The sequence below is a fragment of the Malus sylvestris genome, chromosome 2 (genome assembly GCF_916048215.2).
Source record: "Malus sylvestris chromosome 2, drMalSylv7.2, whole genome shotgun sequence".
NCBI classification, from domain to species: domain Eukaryota; kingdom Viridiplantae; phylum Streptophyta; class Magnoliopsida; order Rosales; family Rosaceae; genus Malus; species Malus sylvestris.
Window position 1 is genome coordinate 17,017,372 of NC_062261.1, and position 22,873 is coordinate 17,040,244.

General features: G+C 36.4%; 1 protein-coding gene and 2 long non-coding RNA genes across 5 annotated transcripts; 2 read left to right on the plus strand and 1 right to left on the minus strand.

Moving 5' to 3' along the window:
- Nucleotides 1–1,633: 1,633 nt before the first annotated feature.
- On the plus strand, nt 1,634–4,316 carry LOC126582065 (uncharacterized). 2 transcript variants are annotated; one of them, XR_007609262.1, is made up of 6 exons: nt 1,634–2,638; nt 3,015–3,103; nt 3,491–3,576; nt 3,687–3,785; nt 3,897–4,014; nt 4,128–4,316. It is a non-coding gene; the product is annotated as an uncharacterized LOC126582065 (long non-coding RNA). The 2 variants fall into 2 exon arrangements; XR_007609260.1 differs by having other exon boundaries at nt 1,636–2,588.
- A 13,642-nt stretch (nt 4,317–17,958) lies between these two features.
- LOC126586465 (uncharacterized) lies at nt 17,959–19,681 on the plus strand. Of its 2 annotated transcripts, none has more exons than XR_007610807.1 (2): nt 17,959–19,084; nt 19,279–19,681. It is a non-coding gene; the product is annotated as an uncharacterized LOC126586465 (long non-coding RNA). The 2 variants fall into 2 exon arrangements; XR_007610806.1 differs by having other exon boundaries at nt 17,959–18,556.
- Nucleotides 19,682–19,981: 300 nt separating this feature from the next.
- Nucleotides 19,982–21,719, minus strand: LOC126601741 (receptor-like serine/threonine-protein kinase At1g78530). The gene is made up of 2 exons (XM_050268504.1): nt 21,617–21,719; nt 19,982–20,265 (listed from the first exon to the last, which is right to left on the minus strand). Exons 1-2 carry the CDS (start codon nt 21,717–21,719, stop codon nt 20,018–20,020), a joined length of 351 nt encoding a protein of 116 aa, XP_050124461.1. The 3' UTR covers nt 19,982–20,017.
- Between the last annotated feature and the right edge of the window lie 1,154 nt (nt 21,720–22,873).

The window sequence follows — 22,873 nt, forward strand, 5'->3', positions numbered from 1 at the left end:
TTGCATTGCCTTTTTCTTTTGTGGTATCCACTTGTGTAAATGTTTTAAATTGACGATCGAATTAGTTCATTGTATTCATATAAATTTAAAGAGTGTAGCTATAAAAAATCATCAAAATCGGAGTTAAAATAACCATTAAATCATGATTTTTTTGTTTATAGTCGTCGAAAATGTTTGTCTTGTTACTTGATTTCTGAATGTTTTTTTTTTTTGCGATTTTTAACGTATGTGATCTCAAAGCATATATAAACAAACAAGTTTGACGATTGGATCGTTGAAACTAGTTTCATACAATGCATATCCCATCAAAACAATAGATTCACTAACACTTGGAGTTTATTTATACTTTTATTAAGTATAACATAAGATTTTGTGGTATCCACTTGTGTAAATATTTTAAATTGACAATCGGAGTTAAAAGAACCGTTAAATCGTGACTTTTCGTTTATAGTCATCCAAAAGGTTTGTCTCGTTACTTGATATCTGAATGTTTGTTTTTTGCGATTTTTTGCGTATGCGATCTCAAAATATATATAAGCAAGTTTGACGGTTGGATCGTTGAAATTAGTTTCGTACAATGCATATCTCATCAAAACGATAGATTCCCTAACACTTAGAGTTTATTTATACTTTCATCAAGTATAACATAAGATTTGTGTGGTATCCACTTGTGTAAATATTTTAAATTGACGATCGAATCTGTTCGTTTTATTCATATAAGTTCAAGGAGTATAGCTGTAAAAAAATCATCAAAATCGAAGTTAAAATAACCGTTAAATCGTGATTTTTCGTTTATAACCGTCGAAAAGTTTTGTCCCGTTATTTGATCTCTGCATATTTGTTTTTTTTCAATTTTTGGTGTATGCGATCTCAAAGCATATACAAACAAGTTTGACGGTTGGATCTTTGAAACTAGTTTCGTACAATGTGTATCCCATAAAAACGATAGATTCCTTAACACTTAGAGTTTATTTATACTATCATTAAGTTTAACATAACATTTTGTAGTATCCACTTGTGTAAATATTTTCAATTGACGATCAAATCAATTCGTTGTATTCATATAGGCTCAAGGAGTGTAGCTGTAAAAAATCATCAAAATCGGAGTTAAAATAACCGTTAAATCATGATTTTTCGTTTATAACCGTCGAAAAGTTTTGTCCCGTTACTTGATCTCTGCATGGTTGTTTTTTTTTTTTTTGGGCATATGCGATCTCGAAGTATATACAAACAAGTTTGATGGTTGGATCTTTGAAACTAGTTTTGTACATTGTGTTTTCCCATCAAGGACGAATGGTATATATATTTACTAAATAGATTTTAATTTATTTATTTTGTACTTATAACACTTAAGAAATTGAATAATATATATATATATATATGTAAAAAAATTATTGTGGGTTTTTGTTAGAAAAATATATTATTGTGGGGTTTATGTAAAAAAAAAATTGAATTTGAAAGGAGGAAAGTCACATTTTTCAGTAATTTTTATAATAATTAAAAAAAGAATTACCTTGCGCGACGCCTTAATGTGGTCGTCGCGCAAAACCACTTTGCGTGACCTCCAATTGTATACCTACATAGCGCCAGTTTTGATAATTTTGGCGGTTCAATAATGAAAAATAGGCGGTTTTTTTTTCAATATTCCAACTTTGGACCCAACTCTTTCTTTCCCATAGACCTCTCTCTTCCCTCTCGCTAATCTCAGACTCTCTCTCGACCTCTCATCGACCTCGCCTCGACCTCACTCCTCCGTGTCCTCACCCTCACTCAGGCACTCTCTCTCGACCTCTCATCGACCTTTCCTCGACCTCACCCTCACTTAGTCACTCTCTCTTGACCTCACCCTCCTCGCCGATTTCTCTTCTCCTCCCACATCAGACAAGTGACTCACCCCTCATCCCTCACTTCCTTCTCATCCCTCACCTCACTGTGCACCGATCTGTTTAGTACGGACATTCTTGCTGCACATTGAATTGGAAATTGTAGCTGAGATTATTAATAAAATTTACTGAAAAGTTTCATAACAGAAGCAATTTTTGGGTTGATTTATGATTTGGGTATTGAATTGGGATGCGCTTTAACTGTTTGATGTTTTGCATTCATTGGGGGTTGTCATTCAATTGTGATGGGTTCATAATGTTGCTGAAGTTACCCGAATTGCGGTGTTTGGGTGCTTAATTGCTCATCTTGTTTGCGCCGCAAATTGAGTTATTGTGTGTGAATTATGTGTCCTGTTTTCCGTAGATGGGTTTTCGTTTTGGGAAAAATCTAAATCGGTAGTAGTGATAAAGAAAGACGGCTTCTTTGGTATGGTTGTATTCCATGGGTTGCGCTTGAACTGTTTGATGTTTTTGCACTCATTCAGGGTTTCCATTAAATTGTGATGGGTTCATAATGTAATGTTGTGCTGAAATGACCTGAATTGTGGTATTTGGTTGCGTAATTGGACATCTTATTTGCGCCGTAAATAGAGTTATTGCGTGTGAATTATGGGACTTGTTTTCCTTGGATGGGGTTTGGTCTCAAGACAAATCTGACCCGGTAGTGCTGATAAAGAAAGACAGCTTCTTTGCTATGATTGACGGGTACATACAAGAATCCATGTTTCTACTTGGCGTTGTGGTTTGCATCTTTGGTAGTGGCTCATGTTTTTTTGTATGTGCAATTGATACAAGTCTTGTAGTGAATAGGTTATGTTCTGCTTTGCTTATTAAGTGTTGCAGGCTTGCAGTTGTAGTTAATTTCTGAATGTATCATTAACTTTGATAGTTTGTCTTCTTTGGATAAAACAATAGTTGTATTGACTCATTAAATCTACCAACTTTTTAATTCAAAGATGCAAGAATGTAGTTATTTGGTTTCTGATTTTGGTGCCACAACGGAAATGCTTTAACTGTTTGATGTTCGGAACTCATTATGCGTTTATGGCTTAGGTTCTACATTGTAATTGCATAATACACACATTTAAATAACCCCATTATGAGGACTTATCATTTTCTATTCATCTACAGGACTTTGATGAGTGCATCGATTATATTGACGTAGCTACAAGATCTGGTGGTGGTGTGTTGGTTCATTGCTTTGTGGGAAGATCCAGAAGGTGATTTTATCTTCCAGTATAGGTTATTGCTTTCAGGTTGTCTTCTTCGCTGTCTTAATTTAAGTCATCGGTTAAGTGAATCCTTCAAACAAGGTTCTGTTGATCTCTTTGATACAACATGGATAAGAAATAATGTTTTAGCATAAATTTTCTACGATTTTGCATCTCTGTTATTAATATTAGAACAGAAAAAAAATTGGGCTTTCAATTGTTGGTTTTAACTGGTTAAAGGTCAAGAGTTATGTAGTTTTGGGATTCCCGATTTGTGCTGCCTTCGATAGAGCACAGTATGGGGTCATTTAGGTACAAGGTGAAAGGGAGAGTAACAGACCAGCAAACTAGCATCTTGAAATGGGAGTTCATTTTTCGTATACCTCAAATTTGCAGGTGAAAAGTGTATTGACGTTACACCAACGTCCTAGAGCGCTTCAATCTCCGAAGAGTTGTGCACCAGTTGTGGTATCTGTGTTCATGTATGTATGATTGTATTTGGTTTGGTTGAAGTTTCCTCTTTTTTATTCATCTTCTCTGATTGTGTTGAAGAGACATTCTTTTGACTCTGGCTTATCATGTGATGATGTAGAAATGCCCGTTTAAAGCAATTCAAATCATCAACTTGCCGAAGGCATTGGACAAAGAAACAACACACCGTTACAGGCCTAACCATTTTTAAAGTACACAGGTCAGTCTCAGTCGGTTCCTTATAACTTTGTCGAGACCTTCGATCAATTTCATGTTTTAGTGTTTTAAGATGGTAGAAAGAATCTAAATCCTACATAATTTCAATTTACAGGTTATCGGTCCCTAGGCCAGGGGAAGTTCTTGGTTTGGCCAGAACTAATGGCATTGGGAAGTCAACTGCCCTAAAAAATTTGTCGGCCAGTTCGAAACCAAATTTGGGTCATTTCAATGTAATACTCTTTACTTATAGTTTTCTTTTCTGCTAAGTATATGATAACTTTTCTTAAGTTTAGTTGATGTGTTAGTTCTTGTTAAAGACTATATATCTTTGACCCTTTTGCAGAATCCTCCAGATTGGCAAGAAATCTTGACGTACTTTCGAGAATCAGAGCTGCAAAGTTATTTTATTCGTCTCTTGCAAGAAATCTTGATGTAGTTTCGTAGGAGACTACTTTAGTTTTTTCTTTTTTGTTTGGACATCTTGTGTGTACATTTTCATATATTTTATAATTAAATACTTTTGCTTGGTTAATTAATTATTCTTTAGAATTTAATTACAATATTTATCAAAAATTAAAAAAAAAATATTTTTGACCAAAACAAAAAAAAAGGGTTTGCGCGACGCACGTCCTATGTCATGCAAATCCACTTTGCGTGACGCATATCCTATGTCGCACAAAGCCACTTTGCACGATGTAGGACGTGCGTCGCGCAAAGTGGCTTTGCGCGACGTAGGATGTGCGTCGTGCAAAGTGGCTTTGTGCAACTCATGTTATTTCTTTGTCGCGCAAACCCTAGCGTCACTGCCTTGGCGCGACGACTAGTGCGCAACAAAGATTGTGTCGCACAAACCCTTGCGCAACGATTTTTGACTTTGAGCACCAATGTACGTATGTCGCACAAAGTGTTTTTTTTACTAGTGTCAGCCGGCTTTCCCTTGTTGCTCCCCATTTTCTTCTCCTCTCTAACTCATTTCCCTCGCCCTCTGGTCATCCTCCTTTCCCCTCCGCCCTTTTCTCCTCCTGCTGCAACCCAACCCACTACCCATACCCTCAAGTTCTCCCTCTTCCCCTATCACGCCTTCCCTCCTCTGTTTTTTTTCCTACGGTGCTTTTTTCTATTTTCATTTTTGGCTCTCTTTGAGCTTTGTCTCAGTTCGTTTGAGCTTTGTCTCAATTCTCTGAGCTTGTCTCAGATCGGAACCTGTAGACACCTTCCTGCTCCGATGTTTCCTTTCGTTGTGAGTCCACAACTACCAACCCCTGCTTCTCAGCCCCGAGTGCTTCTCCACGGTGAAGTGCTTGGGTTTTGGGTAGTTGTTAAGGTGCTTTTTGCACTATTTGGTAGGATTATGGGAGCGTTCACATCACTGGTGGCTCGCTCACCCCCATTTTCCTTTGATCCGGTTGCTGTTTTTGGTTTGATTTTTGGTGGTGGTGGCCTTCTGATGGAGGTGCGTCAAATTTGGTGGTGGCTGCTGGTTTCCTCTTTATTATTAGGATTTTCTGTTGTCATTTAGCTATGCCTTTTCGGCTTTGTGTTGTATTTATTTTTTCCTGTTAGGGATTGTATTTCGGTTGTGAGATGTCTGTTGGACTCTCTTTTCTTTGTATTAGTCTCTTTGTTAAATGGAAAAGTATCTTAGTTTGTCCAAAAAAAAAAAAGAACTCAAATAATTAATGTTAGACAGCTATAATTGCCAAATCATATTTAAAACAAACAGTTACCTACCACCACTCCAAGAATCCAATAAGCCATTGGAGAAAATGATGTCTCTTCCCAATGCTTTCAAGGTGGCCATAATATCCTTCAAATTGAATTGACAAGAGTATCAGTATCAAACTATAAACACTTTCAAAGAAAAGAAAATCGCCTATTTAAGAAGTTACGGAACATGCAACAATCCACATTCTTCAGATAGCAGATAAGTACATAGCACTGGTGTAAACCATATAGATTAAAGACTGGCATGACGAGTAACGTAATAATGAAATGATCAGATGTTAACATACTTTGAAGAGGAAAGGATAAACAAATTCGAAATGAAACATTTTCTTACTTGTCCGACAAATTATTTTGTGAACCACCTGGGCCTTGGTTTCACATTATAATTCTTCCAGCATTCCTCCTCAAAAGAAGAGAGAATAAAATCATAAGTTGAAAACATGTTTGCACCCCGGTTACTAGACATTGGCATAAACATTTCTGTGCAAGCCTGTGTATTTTTTTATGATTACCTAATTTCAACCATTATGTTGATCTGAAAACGAAACTAATATTACTGTAACGCTGATAGACCTACCAATTCCAACCATCTGTACCAACATCGGAAGTATCCTCCAGCTCAAACCGTTCAGCTTGTCCAATGTAACTGTAGAATATGCTTATTCCTTCAAATACGTGCTCTAGTGTGCTAGTCCTATCCGGACAACCATCAATCTTTCTGCAAACCTACAAGAAGAGCCAAATGAGTATTTTGATTTACCGCAAAGCAAAAACCATCGCAGAAAATTCTACTAAACAAATATTCAAAGTACCACAGCCCTAAAAGAAAATATTAAAAGAGAAACAGGAACACATTAGGTTAGAACTCCAAAGTATTCATGCATATCTAACAAAAAGCAGAGCAGTCTTTACTAAAAATTTATGGCCTTAATTCCTAAAATAAGATATAAATTGCAATCGCTTTCTACAGACAATGATTCGCAATCACTGTTATTGGAAAAGAAAAAAAAAATTCACTGAAGAAATCATCCGAACAGACTGAATAGTTAATCATCAAAACAGAGATTAGAACAATGACTGAACCTCCTATATTATTATTAAATCAAAGGAGCCCTTGGGTAGGGGAACTAAGGAACTTGTATGCACCTTCGAATTCTCCTTTCCTAGATTAATAATTTTCAAGATCATTTCCTTTGTAATTTTGAAAAGGCTTTGGTATATAGGACATGGTGCCTTTGCATCACAAGAGAATAATGGTAAATTATTTGGTCTCGAAGCAAACTTCAATCACAAAGTATAATAGGCTACTACCTATTATGCGTCTGTTCTGTGAAAAAATGATCAACTAACCTCCTTTATTAGATGTTCAGGCAAACTGAGTACATATCACCAACTCTTATTCCCCTTACATAAATATAGCCATTTTTCCCAACAGTAACAACACCATTCATGAATCTTGTTTCAACACCTTTCTTTTCTAGGACAAAGATAGAGACAAGATTCCTCCTAATATTTGGTGCAAATAGAACATTTTAAGCACAATGATAGATTTACTATTGTTGATCTTGCAATCTCCTTACCCAAAACATCGACATAAGTATTGTTGCCTATGTAGAGACAGTGTTCTCATAGTGCTTTCTCCTTGAAGTTGATGAAGCAACTTTTGTCTTTGTATACATGACAAGTTGCTCATGAGTCTATCTATCATTGTCCTTGATCTTCAGCAATGAGTGCTTCAGAGACAGTCAAAATCAGTTCTTTAGAATTTTTGTTGTTCTTGCGTCGTTTTGGGCACTTGCATCTATAGTGACAAGTCTTTCAAGATGATTGTGTCAAAATTTTAGATTTTTCTACTAAGCTGTTTGATCGTGGCAATGAAATAAAGAATTAGGGAACAACTTTCCCAGATTGACATTTTTTCAGGTTTTGGACATTTTGGAGGTCAAGATGGTATATTTTGAGGAAGATTCCTTTTGAGGATTAGTTGGGGACAACTTCAGCTTTCAAAAGTGACCTTTTGGGACCAAATCAAAGTTGATTTGGTCGGTCAAAAGTCTGATTTTCTAAGAAGTCCGAATTTTAGTTGAAATAGGAAACCTTTTATTTCCTAGTTATCTTATTCTATTATGTTTTCTAGTTTTTAGAAGACATTTTCTAGGTAGGATTTTATTTTGTAGTAGTATTAATAAGGCTATTTAGCCATTGGGGAGGGGAGAACGAAGGCATCAATTTGAAGAACTTAGCTAGGCTTTGACGATTTGTATATCAAGGTGTTTTCTATCCTTTTCTATTTCAATATAATTCCTTTTGTTTTATGGTTGTTTGTAACTAATTTCCGTTTGCCAGGCGATGCCTTGAGCCTTAACATGAATATGTAGTTTTTTTTTAATTGCTTATGATATTATGCATGCATACTTTGAATTATTAATCACTATGTTTAAAGTGTCTCTATATCTTAATGCTTAGCTACCATTGTCTCTATATCTTAATGCTTAGCTACCATTAGGATGTTTAGATAAGTAATAAGATGCAATTCGGTCAGAATGCCACCAGAGGATTGAGTATTGCTTCTTGTGATTGATAGTTGTAAGTTCATCTAGGGCGAATGCAACGTCTTAGGGGTTGCATGGGTTTTCAAAGAGTTTTCACAAAGCGTAATGAGTCATGCATGTTTATATTTGATTTGAATGTCACAGACGGATTGCATGTTTGATATACGTTCTACCTTGAATGCCACAAGTAGAATATGCATAAGGAAAACCTAACCTTCAAAGTTGCATGTGTAATTCATAAATAATTAGTAAAACTACATAAGATTGTTAAGGTGATGGCGGAGCCCTAGTGTCCTTCCTTATTTTCTAAGATTGTTCCCTTTTAGATTGGTTTCTTTAATTGTTTTAATCTAAAATTCGTTTTTAATATTCTAGGTCATAAAATCAACATTTTCGAAACTTTGTTTTAAATAGTTAATTAAGAATTAGTTTAAATACAAATTATTCAATCAATCCCTGTGGAAACGACCTTGCTTGAATTGCTATACTATGATAACCTTGTACTCTTTCAAGAATTTTAAAATGTTTTTATCCCTACTTTTGCAAGTGGTAAATTCCTATCAACTACTATGTGGCTTGTGCATGTGTTGCTTGTTTTTTCTGAGAATCTTCCGCTATGAGGAGGTTGGCTCTGCCTTGTCCAATTTCCTTTTTCCTATAATTTTAACGAAATTCTTCTATAGCCAACATTGCAGGCAACATATCCATTGTTAATTCCACTAGACACTAAGTCATGGAAGTACTATATTTTCCCAAGAATTTGGGATGCTACCAAGAAGAATACTAACTTGCATTTTATCGAAAACTGGATGGCTAGCATTGACTAAGTCTTTTGCCATTAACTCTATTTTAGTAATATGATCGACCATAGAATCAGTTTCCTCCCTTTTTTGTCCCATTGTATTTCTCAAGCAATAATTGAATCTATGTTTGGGATTTACGGCCAAACTTCTTTTCAAGTACAACCATGATTTCTTTGGACGAATCATATTCTTCATAGAGAGGTATTAATTTATCTTCCATGTAATTGAGAATTGTGGCCTTAGCCAACTCAATATCTTCCACCCATTTAATATAAACTTGAGAGGGCCCAAGGGGTCTCTTGTCCTTAATAGTGTACAAAGTATTGTCATGGGTTAAAAGATAAGTGATCCTACACTTCCATATTCGATGATTAACGTTGTTCAACCTATAAACGTGAGTTATTTAAATAAGTATGTAAATATATTGTAAATACTAGGAGTCCTTTATTAGGAAGGATTTATTGTTGTGTCCTTTATTGATTAATGTTTCCTTATAGAACAAGGATTGTATATGTATATATTTCAAGAAAGTAATACAATGGAAAATTACCCCATGAAATTCTATTTGGTATCAAAGCCTAGGTTGCCGTAACCTTAGAATATTTTTCCGCTGCTGTTCACGGCCGATTGTTTCTTTTTTGCAAATTCCCTTACAGAACGTCAGGGTGTGTGTGTGTGTGTGTGATAGTGCCGTGTGTGAGTAGGAGTATTATGGTGTTGTTCTGTTGTGCGAGGTCGAGTATTGTTATGCTGTTCTCAACATATTTTTGCATTCTTGCAGCAATAAGTCAGGCTGCACCGTGTGTGATTTGGCTATGCTATGTGGATTACTACATCCAGAACCATGTGGATTGCTGCATCAAGAGCTGTGCACCGTAAGATAGGATGACCTCTTTGGAAGATAGTGCGGTTTTGAAATTGGAGGGTAGCTCTCGTACACCAACCAATAAACCAATATTGAATCCTGTTGTTATTCAGAACGATACGTCTGCTGTACCAAACACAGTGAAGCTGAATGGATCAAATTATCCTCTTTGGTCCAAAGTTTTGGAGAAGCACGCTGGACGCGATATGAAGGGCTTTGTGACAGGGAGTACCAAGGAACTTGTTGAGAATAGTGTTGAGTATGAGATGTGGGAGACAAGGAATGCAATCGTAAAAAGGTGGTTGATCAATTCCATGGAACCTACTATCATGAGATTTTTTATTCACCTACGTACTGCTAAAGAAGTTTGGGAAGAGGTGGCTTAGACCTATTATGATGGTTCGAATATTTCTCAAATTAATGAATTAAAGGTTAAATATTTTAGACTCCGTCAAAAGGGCCGTCCAGTTGGTGTGTACGCTGATCTCAAGTCTATTTGGTAGGAGTTAGATCAAAGGAGACCAATTAAGATGGAGTGTGCAATGGATCTCAAGACCCTTCAAGAAGAGATTCAAATTGATCGTGTGTATGCCTTTTTGGAGGGTTTGGATGATATCTTTCATAAAGTACGTAGTGATATTCTACGTACTTAACCCTTACCATTTGTTGAGGAAGTGTTTTATGTTGTTTGGTGTGAAGCACAAAGACATGCCACCATGATGGATGAGAGTAACAACCAAGGAAGGCTGCCGTCCATGGCCATGGTCTCTCGGCCTACTATTGCCTTTCGTTCTTGTAATCGTTTTAATCAATCTTTAAAATCTCATCCCTTTACCCGAGAAAAGAAAGATGATTTGAAGTGTACTTTTTGTGGACAAATTCATCATACTGAGGATACGTGTTTTGCCAAGCATGGGGTATCTGATTGGTTCCCAAAATTGAAGAAGAAGCTACGTGCAAAGGAGCGTGGGAGTTTGGGAAATAATGGAGGCTGTGTCTCCCTAGATACTGCTCAACTGAAAGCTAAGGAGGCCGAGACTACCTCCAATGACCCGAGTCAAACTTTGTTGACTCGTTCTACCCATGGTGACCCATCCTCCACTGTAGGTATTGTAGGGCATGTTCTTTTGGCCTCCGACCCTGAGCATCATATAGGTTGGATTCTGGATTTTGGTGCAACGGATCATATGACATACGATAAGAATGTGTTTCAATATATGACAACATCTCACAAGGAATATATTGCGACTGCTGATGGTACCCATGCATCTGTTGTTGGTGCTGGTACCGTGTATCTCATGACCTCTCTCATTTTACACTGATGTTTGCTTGTTCCATCTTTATCACATCATTTACTTTCCATACCATATATTATCGAACAATTGGATCGTGTTGTTATAATGTATCCGTCCTTTTGTCTACTTCAGGATATTCAGACCAAGGAGATAATTGAGCGTGGCATTAGGAGAGAAAGGTTGTACTATGTGGATGATGTCTTTCCTGACAGAGCTCATGCAGTCCGAGTGCTCCGTGATAGTAATTTACAAGAAGTATGGTTATTGCATCGTCGATTAGGCCATGCATCCTTTAGCTATTTAAGGCGTATGTTGCCTAGTTTATTTAGTGGAATAAATGAATCAACCTTACATTGTGAAGTATGTATTCTTGCTAAAAGCCATCGTGCTTCGTTTCCTCCTAGTATGAGTAAAAGACCTTTTCCATTTGATCTTGTGCATTCCAATGTTTGGGGGCCTTCTCCAGTTGTTACTTCTTCTGGACTTTGGTGGTTTGTTACATTTGTTGATGATTGCACTCGTATAACATGGCTTTATGTGTTGAAAAATAAAAGTGATGTTGGTGCTATATTTCGGTCCTTTGCTCAGATGGTTCCGGCGTAATATTCTTTCGTTATTAAAGTTCTACGTTCTAATAATGGAGGAGAATACATTAATTTTGAGTTGTCAGAGTTTCTCTGTGGTCAAGAAATTCTCCATGAAACCACGTGTCCACATACCCCACAACAAAATAGGGTTGCAGAGCGTAAAAATAACCACATTTTAGAGACAACTCGTGTCTTGCTCATTGGGGCCTCGGTTCCTCAACGTTTTTGGCTTGAAGCTGTTACTTATGTCGTGTATGTCATTAATCGTATGCCCTCTCGGGTGGTTGGATTTCAAACACCTCTTCAGGTCTTCACTCAACATGCTTCCGTGGTGTCAAGTAATACTCTTACTCCTTGAGTGTTTGGTTGGGTGGCTTGTGTTCATATTCAGAAAATACATCGTAGTAAATTGGATCCGTGTGCACTACGGTGTGTCTTTGTGGGTTTCTTGTCTCTCCAAAAAGGGTATAAGTGTTACCATCCTCAGACCCGGCATATGTATGTAACCATGGATGTGACCTTATCTGAAACGGAATATTTCTACACTTTCGTACCTTCAACTTCATATCACTAAGGGGATACCACTGATGGTAATTTGAGTTGGTTGGATCTAGAGGGAGATATGGTTGTTGAACAGCGTGTAGAACTTGGAACTGTTGATGTCGTAGCTGATATTGATCATGTTCGACAAGTTTTGACCGAGCCTATACTAGGAGAGTTTCGACTAGCTACTGCAGATGACAACCCTGTTGTTGAACAGCCTTGTGCCGAGCCCAGTACACCCCTCATTGCCGAGCTTGATACACCTTCTCTCTCTAGTTCCGAAGTGCCGCCCAATACGTCATCTCTGAATATGCCTGTGGCAAGTATCGTAATTGATTGTGTAACTAATCCAAGTAATATAGTGAGTACTTATAAATTGCCACCAAGACAAAATCGATGTGTGCCTCCTGATAGGTTTTCTCCTGAAGGAAATGTGAAGTATCCGATAGCCAACCATGTATCATGTAATAAGCTTGCATTAGAGCGTCATACGTTGGTAAGTAATATGGACTCTATCCAGGTACCAACTCGAGTGGAAGAAGCTCTAAAAGATCCAAAGTGGGCAAACGCAATGGATGAGGAAATGTTGGCATTGTAGAGAAATAATACTTGGGAGGTGATGATGCTACCCGCAGGGAAGAAGACAGTGGGATGCCGGTGGGTATTTACAGTTAAATATAAAGTTGATGGAACAGTAGATAGATACAAAGCAAGGTTGGTGGCTAAAGGATATACTCAAACATATGGGGTAGATTACCGGGAGACTTTCTCCCCAGTTGCCAAGATGAATACGGTACGTGTTCTTATCTCTTTAGTTGCAAACATGGACTGGCCATTAAAACAATTTGATGTGAAGAATGCATTTCTCCATGGGAATTTGGAGGAAGAAGTGTATATGAATTTTCCTCCTGGATATAGCAATGGTAGGAACACTGAAGTATGTCGGTGTGTAAGTCACTCTATGGACTTAAGCAATCGCCTCGTGCATGGCTCGGTAGATTTACTCAAGTCATGAAAAAGAATAGATATTGTCAGAGTCATTCTGATCATACTTTATTTGTGAAGCGTAGACAAAATAAAGTAACAGCCTTGATTATCTATGTAGATGACATGATTATAACATGAGACGATGTTGATGAGATGTCCAAGTTGCAAGGAAATTTGCAGCCGAATTCGAGATGAAGGACTTAGGGCATTTGAAGTATTTTTTGGGAGTTGAAGTTCTCGCTCGTCGAAAGGTATCTTCTTGTCTCAACGTAAGTATGTACTAAATTTATTAAAAGAAACTAGTATGTTACACCGGTAGAGACTCCTATTGTTGGGAAACATCATTTGTGTTTGGATCCGAAGCAGAAACAGGTTGATAAGGGTAGATATCAGAGACTTGTAGGGAGACTGATTTATTTGGCTCATACTCGTCCTAATATTGCCTATGCTGTGAGTGTTGTGAGTCACTTTATGCATTCACCGAGTGTGGATCATATGGCTACTGTTATTCGTATCTTAGCATACTTAAAGTCAGCACCTGGAAAATGAGTCTTGTATAGAAAAAATGGGCATTTAAGGATTGAAGGGTTTACTGATGCGGATTGGGCGGGTGATGTAACTGATAGATGGTCTACTTCTGGGTATTTTACCTTTATTAGTGGGAATTTGGTGACATGGTGAAGTAAAAAACAAAAGTTGGTGTCACGATCTTCAGCTGAGGCCGAATATAGAGGTATGGCTCAAGGAATCTGTAAAATCCTTTGGCTACGAAAACTTCTTTGGGGACTTGGGTTTAAACCGAAAGATACCATGAAGTTGTTTTGTGATAACAAGTCAACAAGAGACATAGCTGATACTCTAGTACAACATGATAGAACGAAGCATGTAGAGGTTGATCGTAATTTTATCAAAGAGAAGCTTGAAAAGAAGATTGTATCAATACCGTTTGTGGATTCAGATGAGCAACTTGCAGATGTTCTTACTCATGTAGTATGTAGTCGAAAGTTTGGTAACTCACTTGACAAGTTGGGCATGTATGATATATATGCACCAACTTGAGGGGGAGTGTAAACGTGAGTTATTTAAATAAGTATGTAAATATATTGTAAATACTAGGAGTCCTTTATTAGGATGGATTTATTGTTGTGTCCTTTATTGATTAGTGTTTCCTTATAGAACAAGGATTGTATATGTATATATTTCAAGAAAGTAATACAATGGAAAATTACCCCGTAAAATTCTATTCAACCTCTCTATTTTAAAAAATTCGGATTTGGAAGATTTAGTTGCCATTGCTCAAAAAATTACAAAGCAAACACAATACTTAATACAAACTTAAATACAAATACAAATACTACTAGTGAACTTTTAATTATTACAAGCCATAAATACTAAATGTTCTTAATAAATTAAAGACTAAAAAAAATTAAAAGATAGATACTTATTTATTTTTAGTAGCAGATACCACACGCACTCACAGAGGCTTTGTCCAATCAGTGAAAGAAGATTATTTGTTCAAGCAATCACGTTGATAAAAGGCTTGTGGATTTCTTGCTTGTTTACTTGACTAGGCGTGATCAATTCTTTCTCTATTTTCTTGCACAAAAGCAGTATCTTCCTATCTAGTGGATTTTCTTTCAATTCTTAGTGGCCTTGGTCCCCTTAAATTTCTTGCAGTTGAGATTTCTCTTTGTGCCAAATTAGGATATATAAAATCGTAACGGGTATTATACTGATCCAAATGATTAAGCACTGTAACTCTTGGATCTCTAAAATCAAACCTTTACTTCCACTTTTGATCTTTGTGAATGTGTTTGAATTGAACGAAGTAGCCAAGATTGTAGGAAAAGGTGTTGAGGGCTTCTCAAATTGGGCCTGCTAGAAGAGGAGCCCACTTCAAAAGACCTAGGGATTGAACTTGCTGGACTTCTTGCAAGATTGACCTTTTTATTCACACTTTGCCTCACGTGCAAAGTCCCTAAATCCAAGAAATTCTACTTCTTTTCTTTTGGGAAAAGATGCCCGTTGGAAAATTTCACAAAAATGACTTCTTTTTTTATCACTTTTATCCATTTAAAAGGAATTTGGTCCACACCTTGGTCAATATCCACGAATGGCGGAGACAATTCTCCTTGGAGGACAACGATGTTGCTTGCGATATGTGTCATAGCGAGGCCGTGAGAACACGGCTGGAGTATGAGACCACAGTGGTGCAGTCTCCAAGGGATGTGGCTGTCTGCGATGGTGCAGTTTCTGGGTGTTTTTTCCATGAGGCTGCCTGGCTAAAGCGAAAGGCCTAGACCATGGAGCAAGGTGTGACCATGGTGGAAGGCGAGACTACGGCAAAGGCAGGCATGAAAATCACAGGTTCAATCTCGGATTTGCAGTAGTTAGTGAAGGACTAAGAATCAATTGTGATGGTGCATGTAAGTCTTCTGGGCTTGTTGATCAAATCTCTTCAGCACGGGTAAGTTCAATAGGATGTTTTTGTGGGTCTGAATTTTCTTGTGCAAATTCGGCTTTGTAGCCATCAATGCCGACTGCAATGGTTTTCGAAGGTTCTAATAGGACTGAATAAACACTCTAGATGTAATTTGTTCATATTCTGATAATGGTAATTATATTCTGGTAGTAAACTTGATGAATTTGAATGCTGAAATTTTTTATTGTTTATGTTCTCTGTCAAACGAAGGTGGGTGAGTATAGTTCGAATTGTTGGTTTGACTTAGGCCTGGATTCAAATAGGTTGTAGGATGGGATTTCAAATAGGTTATAATGTTTGAATGTTTAGGTATTTTTGTGAGTTTTGGGTTCTGTAAGAAAATTCTTAGATGTCGATTCTGAACTTTCGATCAAAATCGGTTCAATACTTTCCTTATCCACCAACATCCTCTTCCCTAATTTCTTCTCAAGTTGAAACTTAGTAAGAAAGTTGTTGGATTCGTTACTTGGCGAAGAGAAAGTCTCAAATGTAGTTTGAGATCTCCTCAGATAAAGCTGGGCAAATTGGAGTAGTTCAAAGGATTGGAAATGGATGTTGCTTAGATTATCGATCACAATATGGTGTGAAAGTATGAACAAAGAGTGAGTATAGAATTGAATGAATTTGACATAAATGGACTCGACAAATATATAGAGATAGAAATAACTTTTCTGGAGGAGTTGTATTCTTCAGGGGAAGTTACAACTTTTCACGTTGAAATACAACTATTCATATCCTTTATAAATAAATAAATAAATAATTAAATAATTATATTATTTTCTTTATTAATTAATTAACTTATTTCACTATAATCATATGTATATTAGTACACCAATATTGTGGTGTACCTTCACATATGATTACCTATATTGTGAAACCATGCTATATCATATAATTATATTCCAACAAGACCGAATAATTTGTTGAATAGCCGTAGAGTCACTGCCAGTGGTGATGATGATACCATTGCGAAATAGCTATATGCGGAATCCAACCAGTCTGCAAGATCATCTGTCTTCTTTAATTCCCTGAAAATTGTTTTGATCAGCGGAAACTCACTGGCCAGTTAAGAAGAGTTCAAGTATAAACAAGACCATCTCTCCTCTCCACTAAGCTGACAAAAGCTAACGTAGCGAATGTTCCTTACCGACACAAGCGGAATGCTTTGTCAATTGTAAAGGGCCATGATCCTGATGGCCCTCAGTTACTAGTGCATCCCATGACACTTTAATAGTGTTAAAGCAACTACTACTTTCGCGCTAGGATAACAGACAAAGATAACATTCCGTCAATATCATAGCACAACACAGAAAACAACATACAGAATGAAAAATAGGGCCTATTATTATTATTACATGATTGTGAGGTTCAAGTAAAGAATGGTAAAATTTGTGTTCATGTAATTACTGAATTGCTATAACTTTTATTTCCATTCAATTTTGATAAGAGGATTAGAATGGTAATTTTCTGGAGTTTTAGTTGACAACCAGGTTCTATATAATATGTAGTTTATATTTGAACATTTAGTAGAATAGGAAAAAATCAAATTGAAAATCAATTGACCAATTAATAATAAGGGAACTTTAACGAAAAACACTCGGTACTGTTCACTTTAACGAAAAACCACATTTTTACACTAAAAAGTCAATCCTGGTACTATTCACTTTACCCTTTATTTTGTCCTTATCATTAAAACTCAAAGTTTTCAAGCCCCTTTTCATTAGTTTTCCTTAATAATAATAGAAGATATTCCACGACACTTTTTTAACAAATTAATTTTTCTCTTCGTTTAATCTATTTACCACTTGAGGCTGCGGCATATTTTTAGCTTTCATGTCAAAGAGTACACTAAAATAGTGTCGATAAACCAAACAAACATATGTGTAGGAGTTGAAATTCAGATTAAAATTCCAAATGTTTGTTCACTTTCCAATAAATTAACCCCTTGAGTTGACGAATTTAATATGTAATGCGAACCAATTGGCTTAATACTTCTTGAGAAATGTTAAGGAGACAATCTCTCATAAGTGAGACTTTCCATAGACTCTCTACAACACTGCTCTTAGAGATGGTTATGGTCCTGTTGCTTCGATTTTGTCTCGTCATGGAGCTGCTTTGCATGTTTCGTAAGATTCTAAGTTTTAAGGTTCTGACTGGAATTTTGTTTTGTCCAACCTGATAATTAGGGTTTCTTAGACATTCACTTGATTTCAAATATATCTAATCTACCATGCTCACATACTATATATCTTATTGCAGTTGCTTAGAAATGACGGATTGTGATAACCCGACATCCTATCTTTGCAGCCCATAAGGTTACTCCAACAGGTACGGGGCCTGTTGATTAATAATACTTCCTTAGCTTGTTGCTTTGTTGGTACTTTTTCTTAACTTACTTTAGAGATTTTATTTTGCATAATTCAAGCCTTAAAGTTAGGTAGGACTAGGGTCTGCAGGTTCAACATGGACTTGGAACGGGCCCATATGAGCATTTTTAGTATTACAGATATTGGGCATTATTAATCAGTTTTTGAGGTTTCTTTTAGTATTTTATAGTTCATTATGAGGTAAATCTTTAGTTTTAATTTGGTTGTTTTGTGCGGATATTAAAAATGAAACATATGACAAGTTCACCAATAATCATTTTATGTTTTGTTTAAATTTGGAATACAATTGATATTGTATCACCATACTGTATATCAGTATCTACTGTAGATTGGCCTGTCCATTTACGGAAGTAGGTGGTGGTAGTGGTGGCTTGCTGCTATCTTAATTCTATATCAGTCAATTGGTTTCTTCTGTTAAATGTTTATCGAATATTAGTCTAACATGATTCTGTTTACACCATATACAGTGGCGGAGCCAGAATTTTAGCTCAGGAGGGGTCTAAAAATCTCACCCTAAAATGCTCTCCTACCATAAGAAATATAAAGGTCCGTCGTGTCCTAAGCTACGACCACCGTTATTTTGGTTTGGTGTGACGTCTTTCTTGTCATCATTTTCCTCAACTCAATACCCATGCCCAGTATCATGACTTAGATACAATTTAAAGTCCTTGTATGTAAGTGGGGAGCGGAGGAAGGAAGGAGGAGGAGAATAAAGCAAATATAAAAGTAAAAATTAGTTATCTCGCCTACTTTCTCTCTCTCCCTCTTCTGATCACCTAAGTCCCACAAAACTCACAGTGATGCTGGTTAATTGCATGGGAGTCACAACATCAAATCGAACCCAATGAAAGAAGTAAGGAAAATATTCTAGTTGGAGCCCTAATTCCGTGAAAAATCTTTGAAAATCAAAGGAATAACTCTAGTTTTTTGTGAGAAAAAAAAAATAAAAATAAATTCAGGGTAGGCCCAGGACCATTCTGGTCTCTTCATAGCTCCGCCCATGACCATATATGGACTGTTTCAAAGAAAAGGGTACATTTGATCGGGAGAAATAACAATGAACTATTTGACAAGGTAAATTCATCTTTTGCTCTAGAACAAAAGCAAATTTCAGCTACCATTTATTTCTATTGGAAATATTTTGGATATTGCAAATGTCTTATAACTAGATAGAAACACAACTTCTGATAGCTTTTAATAGTTAACCAATTTTTTTTTTTTTTGCACATTCTGTCCTGTGTATTCACGCATCTGCTTTTCTCTTGCAGGTTGGTTTATGGCAAATACATGCTAATTGTTACCATTCCCAGGCCGAAGCTGTAAGATCATTTACATATTTCAGAATGAATGATAAGATCTTTAGGGCCGAAAGTTGGATTAACTTCGTTCCTTTTGTTAGAAAGATGAGCACAAATTGGCGAAGCACTTGAAAAACCCAACTTAACCAGTAAATTTTACTGAACAATATCAATGCCCTAGAATTTTTTGTCAAGGGCATGTGTAGAAGTTTGCAACTTCCTGATATATTGACTGAAATAACTTTGTATTCCCATGGCCTGTGTTCTAGACCTGTAAGTGTAAATTTTTGAAATGGATTTGGTTGGCAGTAGAAACTGAATGCTTTACTACCAAAAGATGGGAAGAATAATTGGAATTGCAACTTTGGTACAACTGGTCTTATTTCCTTGACAAATCCAGGTACACCATTTCGATTTTAGGAACGTTGTCACATTCGTCACTAAGAAATTAATGCAGTCTTTGCAGATTGAAAACAACAATAAGAAAGTGAATCCAAAGATAAAGAGAAGAACAAAAAGAACTAAGGACTAGTTTGAGGTTATTGTGCTGTGAAAAAAAACAAAAAAAGCGTTGTTTTCATAAGCAGGGGTAGGGTTGCTTATGTTTTCTGCTGTTTTGAACCCATGATTTTGACAAAAAAAAAAAACGCTTTTTTCATTTACCAAACACAATTTTAGCCCCTTATGGCAGAAAAGGCTAAAGCTAATCTCATAACGATGAAAAGCAATCCCTCCTGCTCGTGAAATCGCGATCCTCCTCCATCCCAAGGATATCGGCATCCACAACTTCATCTATTGCAATATTTGGAAACAATGAATCTACAATCCGTTGCTTTAAATTCATTACCCCAACAAACATCTCATCTGTTGGCTTCTTTTGTGTGAATGTCTCCATCTGTACAATACCAAAACTGTACGCATCCCCTCTCGTCAAAACAATTCCTTCCATTCCAAACTCTGCAAAATTCGTATGTGAATATAGTTATGGGGCTTTTAGATTTTAGGACCTAAATAAGATTACTTTTAGATTATAACCGGCATGGTTTTCTCTATCCAATTTAAGTCCCTATTTTAAATCTTAACACCATGTCATATTTAATTGCCTTTATCACATATACTATTTACAAACTTGCCATCCACATATTCAATTAATAATTAAGGCTAAAAATTGGAAATTGACTTTCACACTCAAATCTCCCATTTATACACTTAAATCAAAATTCTAAAATTTTAAAATTTTTGGAAAGTACTAATAGGTGCAAGAAAATAAATGAAATTTTTTATATTGATTAATTGTGAACATAATAGTGAAAGATATGACAAAAATACATTAAAAAAGAAAAGCAAAACATCATCACTAACACAATTCCCATCTCCATAAGAAAAAAGAAGAACACCCACAAAAATTTTAAGTACATTAACAAAGTGCTATACATGGGTACGGAAGTATAAGTGCAAAGGCATAGGTACGGAAGTATAAGTGCATAGGCGTAGGTACGGAAGTATAAGCGTATAAGTGCATAGGCATAGGTACGGAAGTATAAGTGCATAGGCATAGGTACGGAAGTATAAGTGCATAGGCATAGGTACAGAATATAAGGGCATAAACATAGGTACGGAAGTATAACTGCATAGACATAGGTACGGAAGTATAAGGGCATAAACATAGGTACGTAATTTCGGTATGCAAACTTTACTCCATGTATCTTCATATCAGTACACAAATCATAGATTTAAAAATACGTACTTGTCAATCTCCATAGACAAAAAATTATCATACACGAATAAACACAATTCATAAGTAAAAAATAGATTTGCTAGCCTTAGCTTTTCCATAATGCAAGAAACATACGAATCATGAGAATATACAATTGAGAGAGATAAGAGATAATATAAAGGAGAAGTGTGTATGTGAGTTGGACATGTTCCTCTTCATAAATGAGATCTGATTGTGCAACCCGTATAGACATTTAGTAAAAATATTTGTTTTTATTGATTTCAAAATAAACATGAAAGCTCAAAGGCCTAATAGTCAATATTTATTAGCTAAATCATAGGAAAAGGGCGATTTAGGAACAAACAAAAATAATTCTTTTAATTAATTGACTATTTAACTCCTATATGGAAAGTTGCTGAGTTGAATATAAAGTCAAAGGATCAAAATTAAATATTAGATCTTACACTCGGTTTTTTTTAAAAATGAATTTTGTGAAAGGATGTTAATCTAGTTTTCTATATAGTTATATATGATAAAAAGAAAATTACAAGTCATAATTAAGAGCATATGCAAAATTGAAAACTACATCACCTGGAGCCATATACCCAATCGTGCCTAGGGTCATGGTTTCCGTCATCGAATCTCCATCGCCAATGAGTATTGCAATGCCAAAATCAGCAACATGTGCAACCATATCATCATCTAGTAGTATATTGCTCGGTTTTACATCACAATGTCCAGCTCCGTGAGCTTGGAAGCATAGGATAGGTTAGGGAGTACTCCGGCCACGAGGTTATTTCTGGCTACATAAAGGAGTTCTAGGTTAGGAACCTTAAGACCTATGTTTGCAGGGAGGCTACCTGAGACTAAGAGTTGATTAAAACAAAGCCCTATTTCTCTGATCAAGGAGTTATTGAAGAGTTTGGATGGGATGACACCATTGTGTTTATTATACTCCAATACCAATGTCTCTAACTTTGGAAGATCACTAATCTCATCCGGTATTGTACCTATCACAGTTTCAACGTGTTTGCATTACCTTTGTAACTTCAATAGAACTAAAAAATAAAAAAAGAAAGCCCTAATGAGAATTGACGAAGGTCTTTGCATTGCCACAGTTTGGAGGGAATCAGACGGTCAAGCTAGTTTCGAGTCAATGAAATCATCAAATACTTGAAAGATGCTCACATATATTGTCCAGAAGACTACCACTCATGCTGCACAAACTACTCCTCCAGCTGACCTAAACAGCTTATCTCATTCGGAAGTTCTATAAAATGAACCCGTACATATATATTGTTAAAATCATGTATACATATATAGGAGCAGCTTCTTGGTACGAATGCCATTGAACTGTGGCAAAAATGGAATAACATTATAAGGACCATGTACTCACTATATAGGGCCTCTTTTTTCTCCAGAATACGAGGGTCTTTCACGGTAAATATACGATCCCTACGATAGTCCTCTCATCTCAATTTTGTTAAAGTAAAACAAGATCCCTCCTAAAAAGAGGCTCGTATAAATAAAGTAACAAAACCTAAGTCATATAGTATGCCTTCGAAATTGTTGTAGTCAAGGTATATCCCCTTCACCATTGTTAAGTTGCCTATTTCTCTGGGTATGCTACCTGTTAGATACCCTAGGTGAGGAGGAATGATGACACCAGTGGCAGTGAGACCGATGTAAGAAGGATTCAAGGGCACGACTTTTAGGCGCTGTACGCCGTAAGTAACGCCAACCCAGTTGAAAGTGAGAAATCAGTGATCATGATGTTTTGTCTTATGGTGGTGGTATTGGTAACTTGTGCTGCTAGCGCGGACGAGTTCCATCCATTTTGTTCACAAG

Bases quoted from the DNA above. Each gene is read 5' to 3' on its own strand.
- LOC126601741 (XM_050268504.1), bottom strand. From the start codon at position 21,719: ATGGTTGCACATGTTGCTGATTTTGGCATTGCAATACTCATTGGCGAT. The intron at 20,266-21,616 runs GTGATGTAGTTT...CGAATTTTGCAG, and splicing joins GATTGGGTATATGGCTCCAG to AGTTTGGAATGGAAGGAATT.